Source organism: Poecilia mexicana, unplaced genomic scaffold, assembly GCF_051168715.1.
Source record: "Poecilia mexicana isolate PSO_F unplaced genomic scaffold, ASM5116871v1 scaffold_10, whole genome shotgun sequence".
Classification (NCBI taxonomy): domain Eukaryota; kingdom Metazoa; phylum Chordata; class Actinopteri; order Cyprinodontiformes; family Poeciliidae; genus Poecilia; species Poecilia mexicana.
In genome coordinates, this window is record NW_028263379.1 from 14,548,230 (window position 1) to 14,561,079 (window position 12,850).

Genomic DNA, 12,850 nt, shown 5'->3' on the forward strand with positions numbered 1-12,850 from the left:
TTTGGGTTTATTACATTTAATTCATATCGGCAAACTCAGTCGTACAGTCTTTATAGATATAAATAGCAAATAGCCCTGTCATTCCAGTCACATGTGTTCCATTGTATTCCCTTAGATTTCTTGAATCAAGTTGGCAATTTTACATAAGGTAAATATGTAAACATGTAATCAGTGCACATATGGGTTCCGTATGCAAGTACTGACTGATTAATCACACAACTTGCATGAGAAATGTTGCCAAAAGTAACAGAATGAAACACCATGATTCAATAAATTATTTCAAATTTATTCTAAGTCCTTCAGCAGCAGAAATATTAGTAAAATAACTAACTATTGACACCTTCAAAAGAAAAAAAATGTATATAAACCCATCGTCCATTCGTCCATGAACAGAGCCGTACGACTACGGCCCACCTCCTGAAGCAGAGAAGAAGCTTGTGGCAGGTGTTTCTGAGATGCAGCTGCAACTGTGTGCTGACAGGGAATTTAGAAAAGAAAATGCGCATTTATGCTGAATTGTTTTCTCTTTTTAAGAATAGATCAGCAGACATACTAAAATGGGGATTGATTCTTTTTTTTTTTTTTGATAATTCACTGTAGAAACAGAAATGATCTGTTGTCTGGAAACCTGTCAGGAGGTTTGCTTTTGATGAAATCTGGAAAAGATGAAGTGGTTTTGTGCTTTTTGTTGAAAAAGACAAGAAGGGCAAAATAATTCCATCCCCTCTTAGGGTTTAATCTTTGGAGCAATACATTCACCCGCTGATCATTTTGAAGCAAAAAAAAACTCTTGAAAAGAAACCGATGTAATAATTTCTGGGGATCAAATTGTAATCTTCACATTTTCATCTCTACCCGTATTATCATTTTTTAAAAAAAAAATAAATAAAATATCACGAAGACATGATAAATTACTGCTGATTTTTTTTCGTCTTTTTGGGTCATTTTTCACTCCCACTAGAAATCAAATGAGAAACTTTACACCCATTTAATCAGATTTTTTTTTCCTTCAAGCATTAAAATCTTCTAGTCGTTCTCATTAACCTGCAACACTGAGCCATCTTCAAAAAGGCTTCAAATTAAAAGAAAAACACAAAACAAAACATTGACTAGCCTTTAAATATGTTCTGTTTAAATACGTAGAGCTCGAGTTTCCTTTGCGCTTGTGAAGGAAACACTATCACTGTGGTTCACATGTAAGATTAACGCACAAGTGTAGTAACTGATACTGGTCCTGTTCCGAGTTTTGACCTTGCTAAAATCCAGACACAAACACGGAGGAATGTAAGCCAAAGCAAACAGTGGCTGGTTGGAAGGACTTCTGTTTAGATTCAATAAGATGTCTGACAGTCTTGCTCTCTGCTGACGAGCTGAGCAACTCCAACAATTACTGTTCAAACATGCTGTGTTTGCGCTCCGGGAGTGAACTGGTGTAAGACTTCAGGTTGATCTGTGTGGAGATGGTCAGAGTGGGAGGTGGGCTTGGCTTTCTTTATTCCTTCTGCTAAAGTTCTTTGTGCAGCGGGACGTTTCCCCAGCAGTCACTATAGTATCTCCAAGTCTACGTGGCGAACCTCTGGGTTACGTTGCTGCAAAAGGAAATAAAGACAGTCACAAATCTCCCCCCCTGAAATATTTTCTAATGCACATCAACAAAAAATAACTTCAACAACTTCCTCCCGCGCTACCTTCAGCTCCTTCTCCAGGCGATCCACCTCAGCCCCTAAAGTGTCAATGATGTTCTCGCCATGTTTCAGCATGAAGTTCTCCAACTCTTCAGGTGTTTTCACCTGCTGAATGTCCTGGAGAGACAAAATATAAGCAACGCCATGGCTGGGCGATCCATTTCACACCCTGATGTCTGCAGTAAACAATGCAAACATTGTGACATCAGGCAGTTTTGAGGTAGATTGAAGATTCCCAGATCTATGTTGAGACAATGTGGTAACACCGTTCAGCAGTGTGGTAGAGACTTCTGTCTAGTTAGGGCAGATGATGGACGACGGTAGAGAGGTCCTGGTTGAGTGAAAATCACAGATCTTTGCTTGGTGACTAAGAATGACAGTTAATTAAGATTTTTTTTCCCCATTATCAAACGTAATGGCCGTCTAAACTGTGAGCGTCCCTTAAACTGGTCACCGGCACCAGGACTGGCAGAACCTAATTGATTATATTACCAATAATATATGTCCTCCTTAACATTTTTTAAAAATCACTAAAGTTGTTGAATTTTTGTTATTTTTTTATTTCACAAAAGTGTTTAAAAGCTTTCCTCCAAACTAATATTATTTCATCCCATTCGAAATTGCATTAAGGTTTGTACATGAGCATAAAGTCTAAACAAACTGGATTTAAAAACAGAACAATAAAAGTTGCAGTTAAACACAAGCCGTTCTAAAGTCATTGTTAGATTTTATGTTGAATCTTAAAGGAACAGATTCTTCTTTCAAACTCATGACTGAACAAAAGTCTATTTTTGTTTTCTTTCCCCCCCTCAGTCTCATCTGACATTCTGATTACTCAGGCTTCTTTGTTTGAAAATTTATAAGGGTTTCCCTCTATTTTTTCTTATTTAAATATAAATATTGTCATCTGAATACAAACATTTCTAACTTGACTTATTAAAATGGAATCTCTGTTATCCGGGGAAGTTAAGCAAATTAGTAAACCTCTGGCTAAGACAAAAAAATCACCATAAATGTTTACCAAACATGTTTGGCTATCTACGGACAGAAAAACGGGCCAACAAAATCTGTGTCAACCATGAAAGGGAAAAACATGAAAAACCACAATCTTTTTAATAACAACAAAGTGATCTGCTGCAAAAAGAAAGTGAAAGCTTACGTTAAGGATTTGGTCAATGTCTTGTTTCTCCAGATAAGACCGTGTCACCACTCGGCCATCGAAGTCAACTTCAGCCTTGAAGCGCACTTTACTCAGTCCCATATCTGTGGCCTTCACATCATGGATGGCTCTGTGTGCAAAAGATACGGCTGTAAAACCTCAGTACAATGCAGCATTTCTGCCACGCAAATCACAATCATATGCAGAAAAATATCTGATGACCTATAATTCCTAAAGCAAAGGTCTACAAGGGCTGAATCATATAGCAAAGACAAGCAACAAACAAACTGAAGCTCAGGCGTTGTATAGAAGCCCCCCCGATGAGTCTGGCAATGCTGCACATATTCAGCTAATGCGATGAAGCAAAAGCGCAAAAGACTTCTCTGAGTTCAGCTCACTGAACCATCACCATATAGCGGATACCTGGCTAGAAATATCTTAGATTGATTTCCAGCAAGCATTACTTTTTAGGCCAAACAGCTTTGATTTTACATCTAATATATTGAACCTAATATATTTCTGAATCAAGATTTGCCTTTGGTGATTTTTGTTAAGTAGAAGAAACGCATGGGAAACAACTAATAATCAAACTGAGGGAAACTTTTGCAAATTTAATTTTATATACCCATATATATGTATTTTTTCAATTGTAACTGTAACTGCAGCAGGTTTAAGGTTCGTATGAGTCAAGTAATAAACTGGGTGACTGCGATTTTATGAAGTTGAGCAGAAGGTGCGTTTTATGTCCACTCCTCTAAATAGAGTGGATCATTTGAAGCCTCAATCCACACCACAGTTTGATGTCTTTGACTAAAGGTGGGCTAGTTACATTTGCTTTGACGACATCATTATAAAATTTTAAATCAGATGTTACGATCAGTTTTTCCAACACTTGAGAAACCTTTTTACAGAATACCGTTCTACTTGACTGACTTCTTGGATGACTGCTTTTTACTTCTACTTGAGTAAAAATATGTTGAAGTCTTGTGACTCTTACTTCAGAACGACTTTTTGGGTCCTCTACCCACCTCTGCTCTTACCTCACTGCCGGGTCGTTCTCCAGGAACTCTGTGAGCTTCTGGACTTGCTCCGGCTGTATGGAGCGCCCCAGCAGGGCCTCGGTGTTGGTGTAGATCAGGAACGCCGAGACGGCGCCCAGCAACGTTCCCACGCCGAGGGAGCCCAGACTGTCATAGTACGGGTTACCTGTGACAAGGACAGTTCCATGTTGAAGTTTTTTGAACAACAGGAATTAAAACAATGACCAAATGGCTGAGGGTGTTTTATATCCGATATGAAAAATCACAATTTGGGAGATGATATATTTGTCTTCACCTGTGAGTGAGGTGAGTCCCATACAACCTGAAGCAATGATGACCCCCAACACGGCAGCAGCATCTTCCAACAGCACCACGTTGGTGCTGGGGTCTCGACTCTGCATGACTTTACACATGAAACATAAAGATGTTTACACAGCAGTTCATAATTCACATCATGTTTTCACCAATAAAAACTTTCGGTAACACAGAGATTTAGATAATTGTGGGAATCTGACAGAAACTTGCATTCTTTCACAAAGACAGTTGGTTGTATTTTCTGTGTGTACTAAACAGAAGTCACAACAATAAACTCTTTGTCACATAATTAAAAGCGAAATGTGCATACCATATTCATAAAAAGACGTCCCGTGCTTGTGGGCACTCTTCTTTATCTCATTAATTGCAACTAGTAAGGTGGCTGAGAAAGAAAAACAAACATGTTTCAATTCAAACTGTGAAACTTCAGCTAAAAATAATAAAATCTTATATTGTATCAAAACCAACCTCCTTCAGACACCAGAGAGCCCGCTAAAATACAGTAAGCCTGCAAAATTAACATGTGAAACGGTTTCTTTAGTCTATAAATTCTGACTTTAGAGAGTTAAGTTAGTATTAAGTTAATATTAGTTTTCAGAGCAGACACTCACCCAGAGCAAAGACTCAATTGGTTCTGGGTGTAGTAATCCCATAATGCCATGGTACCAAGAGAGACCTGCTCCCATCATAAAAATGCCCACGCCGCTGATGAGGGAGGCGATGTAGCGCATGTTTGAAAAGCCGTACCTGAAACATGGAGTCGAGACTTAGCCTACCAGCGTCTGCTCAGTTGCAAACACCAGCTCTGTCTGTACATACATACAGACCGTAAAGCAAAGTTCCTACAGATCACTCATTTCAAAATTCAACACATTTCCAGACCCAATTAATTTTGAAAATTAATGATCTGCAATAAGTACTGAAACACTCAGCAGCTGGACAGTTGCATTCAAAAGTTCAGGAAAGGTCAAATAAAACTCGTCCGTAATGTTTATACTGCATTTCAGGTACATGCTCAACTGTCCATCAGAAAGTCCAATACTCCTGACTTCTTGTGAAAGTTTCTTTTTTTCACTTTCACTCATTCAGAAAATATTCAAACAGCATATTTTTTTTCTAGGGTGCAGACAGAGCATGCTTAGTGTTTCAAGGAATAAACTCCTACAACGTATTTGCTCTTCACTAACATGGTAACTTAAAATTATTTAATGGCAGATCAAGAACCACGGTTTTTTTGGTTTGTTTTCGGAGAGGTGTGCTGCTTACGGGTGAATGGCGTCCGGGTTTCGGACAGACTGGCTGATTCCCAGGGCGAGCAGAGCCTGGTTGCAGGTGTCGGCCAGAGAGTGGATGGCCTCGGAGAACATACTGGCTGATCCGGTGTAGACCCAGGCCAGTAGCTTGAAGAAGAAGTTCAAGCCATTGCTGAGGACATAAATAAAATAGAGATTCATGAAGCCAAACAATCAAGTTTTACATATAATTTGCTGAATGACATATATGTACATGTTTTTTCGAAGAATGCTTTGGAAACTAATCTGACACATCACTGGACCTCTGATGAATTTACTGATTAAATCTTTAGGTCTCGTGCGTCGTCCAGCTTCATGTGACTCCACATGTCCTCTAACACAATCTGACTAATCTAATAGGCAGCAGAGGCTCATGTGACGGCAAGTTTCCAAGTTCCCACCCGTTTAAAAACAACCAGATGTATTGTTCTTACTAAACAGGGATATATATATATATATATATATATATATATATATATATATATATATATATATATATATATTTTTTTTTTTTTTTTTTTTCTTTTTTTTTTTTTTTTTTTTCTTCCACTTCACAAATATTAAATTCTATATACAAAGTTTTCAAAAAGTCTGCAAAAAGTCTGGGCTTTAACATAAAAAAAATGTTTTGGAAGACACAACAAAGGACTCATTGTGATTTACATAATTTGTAATAGATTTGAACTAATTTGTGCATTAGTAAAATACTCAAAAAATGTGCCAGTGATTATGGAAGGAGATAAATAAATGCTTAGGACAACTTTGGGATATAGATATTTTTAGGAACCCCCAATAATGTCTGGAGACTTTCAGTACAACAGGGAGCTTTTTATGCATCATTTGTTTACATCAGACTTCTGCACCCATTTTTTACCATAATGCTTTCTAAGGATTCGGGGTAACCCTGCAGACTGTAATTCAGCACCTGCCACTGTGTGTGCTGCAGCTCAGACAATTCAGTAAATATGAGACAAATGCTCTATGAAAACCACACAAAATTCAGAAACAAGGTGACCTGGTAGGACAATAGAAACAAAACAAAACAACAAAAAGAAAAAACTTACATGCAGATGGCCACCATTACCACCTTCCCTGGACCTTGCAGAAATGTCGCCCTCTTGCCAGATCGGGGCTTAAGAAAGAGAAAAAATAATAAAAATACAAATGGTTTTCAAGGGATGATCTCGACATACCTGACATGCCTATTATAATAACAATATCAATAATATCAATGACGATATTAGACATTTTAAATAGTATTTTGTCATTGGGGCATACCATTAGCATTACATAGAGAAGAGCAGTGACTGCCTTGGCAGTCACTGCTCTTCTCTATGTAATGCATGGCAGGCACCTATTGTTCTACACCCAATAGAATATCTCTTTAATATTTATTATTCTTCCATCACTGTTCTCGTACCACTGCAAGAAACCCCACAAAAAAGGTATCAAAACATGCGGCTTGATCCCGGCATCCAGGCTATTATTTTTATTGGGGTTTCGTGTAAAAATAGCGAAGTAAAGAGTTAAAAACGAGCGAAATTTCCAACTGCCGAAACGCAGAGTGTAACTGAAACCAACTGCCGCTTTTTTAGAGTGAGAAACAGAGTGGAATTTTGACCCCAAAATAATTTTGAAATCGCTCTCATGGCTGCAAAAATTGCTTTATTGGTATGAAAGTTGGTCATGACATTGATACGCATGCCTGCTCCCATAAAATGTTTTCAAAATTTCTCTAGGGCTGACGGTTTTCTGTCAAGGTGCTACAGAGCAAAATCATGTGACAGGGTAACCTCAGGCTCTCAGCCATTCATTTTCAAACTTTTCTGAAAAATTTCAGAGCTCAGCGCACACCATCTTTCTTTCATCACTGCTATTACTGTGATTGAGCTACAGATATGAATCGCGAAAGTATTGGAGATGACAAATAGCCCTCTCATATGCTTCAAACGGTTTTTGGATCGGCCTTACGGATCCTGAACAGGATGCAGTTGTTTGGACTGCTTTTTTTATCAAAACTGACTGGGTGTCTCATAATGATAGAAATCTTTCTCCACCTTTCTGTCTCACACACACAGCAGTTGGCAGAGAATTAATCGCTATAGCAACAGAATACAGAGAAAGGCAGAGCTGCTGGTTTGGACTACAAAGACTCTGTAGTTATAAACATGGTGGAACACTTTAATACAGAGGGCAGAGCAGAAGGTCAGAACTACAACATGGTGGAACACTCAGTTATTACAGAGGAGGGCTGAGCTGGCAGTTAGAACTACTTGCTGTTTTGGGCATTATACATGTTTTTTTTTTCTCAGGATAGAGAACTGCTTTGCGCAGCAAGGCAGTTCATTAACATTAGCATGTACATTAGCATTTCACTGCCCCCCACGAAAGTTAGCTATTAGCTCATTTTCTTATTAATTAGACATGCTTAGTATATTGAATGGAGCAAGTAAAATTAAAACAACATGGTTGTGTTGTTCCACATGCTACTGCCAGCATTTAGGCTAACATTAGCATTTTGGCTAATTTTAGCTGCATTAATTTTAACATAATGAATGGTACACGTACAGCTTCGTCAACATGCTTCTGCCTCTCCACAGGTTATTGACTACAATTTAGCTAAGCTTAGCATTGATGATTATTTTTAGCATCAGAACGCTGGGTTCCAACCGACGGGCACACTTTGGCATGCCCCGGTTAAATTTCTTCAGGAATTTTCTAGTTTTGTCTCTATTGTTCTCTCAAAGGGCAGCAGGTTAGATGGCTCCTCTGGCCAAACAAACCAGCAGAGTGTAGAATATACCACCACATACCAGCCAGGTACAGCGCAGTCACTGAAATAACATCAGCACCATACAGCAAAGACAGGGGGCAACATGAATGTCACTGTGTGTAAAAGATGCAGTGACCTCAGTTATCGGGACAAAGGTCACTCAAACACAACTAGGCGTAATTAACTATAATACGGTGGAACAAATGTTACTGAATCTTAATGATATACATTAACATATCAATATCAATGTAGCTACTATTAACAGTACAGTGTCACATTGCAACATTTCAAAGGTGTCAATCTACCAGTTTATTTTTAATGTAGAAATACAACAGTTTAATGTGAATTTACAGCAGGTGTTTCTACAGAAGTCAGGCTTTAAATACAAAATATAATGAATGATGGAGAAACAAATGGATGGAAAAACACAGGGAGAGAAGGATGGATGAACATATGGTGATAAACAAATGACAGACAAACAATTCAGAGATGGATTAAAAATGAACAAAAATGGATTAAAGTATATACAGAAAAACAATTTGACAGATGGATAAATTAACAGTTGTGCAAACAAATGGAAACACAGATGGATGGTTGGAGCATTTAGATGATGAGATAGGGAATAAAGTCAGGAATTCCACAAAAAAATAACCCCAAAAACAGTGGGACAAAAAAAAGGCTCTTACCTTAGTGTTTCCCCAAAAGTCTTTGTACTCCTTTAACAGCTGCTGGTTACGAAAAATATCTGCAGATAAACAAACAGGACAAACAAAAGCAAAAATTAAGCATTTTTTACAACCCCACAGCAAAACAGGGAATACATAACCATTCCAGCTGAGAGATGATCTGGTTAGTAATATTTATGATATAAATGAGAAAACAACATTTTTACCAAGTTTTCAAACAATAAATCAATCAATAAATAAAAAAAGAATAATTTGTGGGTTTTTTGACAATTTTGCTGCTGCAAATTGTGTGAATATTAGTGTGGCTATGACAGGTGTGACTCTGGGAGTTTACCTAAAGGTCTAAGTACAAATCCTAGCTGAAAAGTTATTGAAACCATTTCCAGTTGGGACTTTGAATAGTTTTTCTACCTACATTACAAAATAAACATATTTTGAGTATTTTTTTATGCAGCCTCTATGAACAGAGAAAAGTTTATGCTTTCAATTTATCCACAAAGAAACAAATGTTAAACCTACTCTCTTGGTACTCTCTCTCCACTTCTTTCCTGAGATTCCTCTCTCGGTCTAGAGCTTCAATGCTTCCCCACACATCTAGTGCTCTGATAGCAAGAAAAAAAAAAAAAGAATATAATCATAAATCAACATAAGAGAAATATGCATGTAAATGCTGGTTTAATAAATGACTTGTTTGAAAAGATTTGGTATAATTCTCGTTGGATGTTTTGGAGGTGTAACATTAGAATTTTGCACTAACTTGGCCTCCACGTCTGACCGCAAAAACACAGTGAAAGCCTCTGTGTCGTCATGCGGGCTGCGCCTTCTGATCTTCCGGAGCTGCTCCAGATCACTGCAAGTACAAAAGGAGTAGGGCAAGAACATTTGAAACAGACTAAGAGAAATATCAGGCAATATTTTTCAAGTGAACTGCAAAAGCATGCTCAATTATTAACTCCAGGGGAATTTGTACAATTATTGTCGCACAAAGAAATGGAACAGTTTCCCATTTTCCATAATATTTATATACAAGACAAAGGAATTACCTTGGTTTGAGACAGAACTCATTCATCGCTCTGACAGCAGTGATAAAGTTGTTCTTAGTGTATTTGGCTCCATACTCCCTTTTTTTGAGGACAGCTCGAACTGTGTGCAAAGTTAAAGACCAATCAAATGACAAACTGATTTCAATCTGAATCAGCTACCAAGGGAAACAATTCAAAATTTGACAAGAACACGCAAATGTGACCTTTTACCTTTAACTTGAATTGCCTCAACTTTCGTTAGTCCTTGAAGTGCTTTATTTATGGAAGTAAAGATATGAATAAAAAGTAAAAATTAAACTTAAACTTCCATAATTCTTTTATGTCTACCTGTAATCAGGTAGACTTAAAAAAATTAACCAGTGTGTTAATGGAAAAGTTTACCTTTTCCATTTGTGGTGACTTTTGCAGCACCAGTCGCCACTCTCTCTGCTGAAGGGGAATCAGTTGATTTTGATTTTGGAGGACCATCTTTACTATCACCAGAGGTAGAGTAGTACTGCACCTTCGTGAGCCCCAGAGAGGCCACACGGGAGTCAGGAAGGTTGAGCCATAAGGTGTGTGTGCCTCCAATCTGCCAACCTGTGCAACACAGTGGCTCATATGCAATTGTGTGTTTTCTTTCCATAAAAAATTACAATGACAGTAAAAAAAACAAAAAAAAACAACGTCAGGCAATTAAGTGTGGATATCCAAAGACAAACTGAGGTAGAAACTCTTTCTGCTTTGTGAATATTTGTATCAATGACATCAAAAGAAGCCCAAGAAGCTTTTGATGCAGTCTCTGAAGGTTTTGGGTTATAAGAGACAAAAGTCTGGCCTGAACATGTAATATGGCTCAAACTATGTCTAACATGAAGCTTTAAACATTGTGACAACCCTCTATAAAAATACCAGGTTTTTATGTTAAATAATTTACACAAAAAATGTAAATAACACATTTAAGCAGGAATTGAAGTGCTTTTACTGAAAAACAGGAAATAACTTTTTATATTGCAGCAAAATTAATAATACTAATCTATAACAGTATAACAACAATTTTGGAAAACAAATGCAGTTGTGATAATATCCTTATTCTTGTCACTTCTCTCTTTGTTAACAATGCTCCCAACTGTCATTGGAAGTATTTTGGTCACAACAATATGCCAGGTGAGAAGTGAGACTCCATGTATTATCAGCAGGCAAAGTGCAAGTATGACTGCATAACTGTGATATATCACTTTGCCCAAACATATGTACTATAGTTTGGATAATTTGACTATTGCTAAATAATTTAAATATACACACAATCTTGGTACTCATGGTCTTGGTACTCATTTTATCATTCTGCCCTTTATAGAGTACTACAACAAAAGCAAATGTCTAAAAATTATATATATATTTTTTTTTTTTTTTTTTTTTTTTCCTGTAAGAGATAAAAACAACTAGAATTTCATTGAAAACATGCACAATGCGAGAGGAAAAAAATTCAGAAATAGGAAAAAGGTTAAGACAAAAGAGCTGATAAGTTGCCTTGTCGGTTGCTAGGGAGGATAAATCTTGAATCAACATCAACTGACAACAATAAAGCAAATAGAAAGAGTGATCGTGAAGTCTTCTAAAAGACTGATCTGAAATGATCTGAAATGAGTTGGTTTACATAATAACAATAAAAAGTCTGGCTAGGATCCCGTTGTTTTTTCCCGACAGTAAAAAAACAAACAAACAGATTTAAAGTAGATATAACAGTAACAAGCAACTCATCCAGAAGCTCACCTCGGGGAAACCTATGAGACCACTGGGACAGCGAGGACCTGTGCTGCAGGGACACTCTGCAGAAGACATGCCATGGTCTGTGGGCCAGGCTGGGGAACATCCTCTCTGCAGCGGGGCTTGGTGTTGAAGTGCAGGAGTGTGCTCTGTAAATTCACAGATATCCCAGTCACAGTTGTGCTAGCATTACCAGCCTGCCAACTTAACCCAACCACCTTTCAAACAGATTAACGTTGAGAAATATCCTCTCAGGTTCAGATAGTGTCATTAGTTAGCAACGTTAGCGTGGCTAAAAACAAACTAACACGTTAAACTAAACTGACAGTTATGGTAAAACTGAATATTTTTCATTTAACAGAAAAGTACAGCTTCTGCTTGTTGGCTAGCTCTGTTCTGCTCCGTTAAGCAAACCGGGTGGAAACAGAGCTACATAGCTAAGTAGCATGATCAGCTAACGTCATTAGCCTTGGAAATAACAGGTGCTCTTTAACACTTAAATTTCAGACTAAATTGAAGCAATTTAGTCTGCGTTTATAAAATATTGTCATAAAAATGAAATACCTTTTTACGGTGAAGATTGCTCTGCATAGTATGAATCCATTTTACAAATTGATCGTAACGCCGCTTCAGACATACGATGGAAAAAACTACAAACGCCGAATCACGTGACCTATGACATTTCAGCGAGGTAATCCCGCGCGAGTGAGTATGAGTTCATTGGGGAATCAAATGATGTCGCGATATTTTGCACTACGCTGTGGAAGGTCAAGCATCTTTTTTCTGTTTTTTGACATTCATTTTAAAGACATATTAACTATTATGTATCACAAGAGAAAGAAAACGACTATCAGAAGAGGATGACCTCCTTTTTCATTATCTAAAATAAGTATATTTTATAAACTTAGAGAATATGGAACTAGTTCCCTTAAAAGGTGACAATATTCTTACCTAATATAGAAAGTTTTAAAATGCGATCCAAAAAGAAGCTTAAAAAAAATCCACTTTCTTTGTAGTAGCAGTTTCACACTAAAAATTTTATTCTTTTACCCCACTGAATAAATTGCACTGAAATTTACAGGTGGGAGATTATGCTACTGTCATAAAGTTT

General features: G+C 37.4%; 1 protein-coding gene across 1 annotated transcript; it reads right to left on the bottom strand.

Annotated features, from left to right (window-relative positions):
* On the bottom strand, positions 1–12,431 carry slc30a9 (solute carrier family 30 member 9). Its single transcript, XM_014988924.2, has 18 exons — positions 12,304–12,431; positions 11,746–11,888; positions 10,375–10,572; positions 10,204–10,245; positions 9,994–10,093; positions 9,708–9,800; positions 9,470–9,552; positions 8,951–9,009; positions 6,556–6,623; positions 5,466–5,624; positions 4,811–4,946; positions 4,668–4,707; positions 4,510–4,581; positions 4,180–4,287; positions 3,885–4,050; positions 2,845–2,974; positions 1,689–1,802; positions 1–1,589 (listed from the first exon to the last, which is right to left on the bottom strand). The coding sequence occupies exons 2-18, from the start codon at positions 11,843–11,845 to the stop codon at positions 1,545–1,547; spliced, it is 1,713 nt and encodes a 570-aa protein (XP_014844410.1). The 5' UTR covers positions 11,846–11,888; positions 12,304–12,431; the 3' UTR covers positions 1–1,544.
* Between the last annotated feature and the right edge of the window lie 419 nt (positions 12,432–12,850).

Excerpts from the sequence above, each read along its gene's own strand:
- slc30a9 (XM_014988924.2), bottom strand. The coding sequence starts at position 11,845 with ATGTTCCCCAGCCTGGCCCACAGACCATGGCATGTCTTCTGCAGAGTG. Across the intron at positions 9,553-9,707 it reads CGGTCAGACGTGGAGGCCAA|AGCACTAGATGTGTGGGGAA; the intron begins GTTAGTGCAAAA and ends TCTTGCTATCAG. Across the intron at positions 4,288-4,509 it reads GACGTCTTTTTATGAATATG|TCATGCAGAGTCGAGACCCC; the intron begins GTATGCACATTT and ends TCATGTGTAAAG.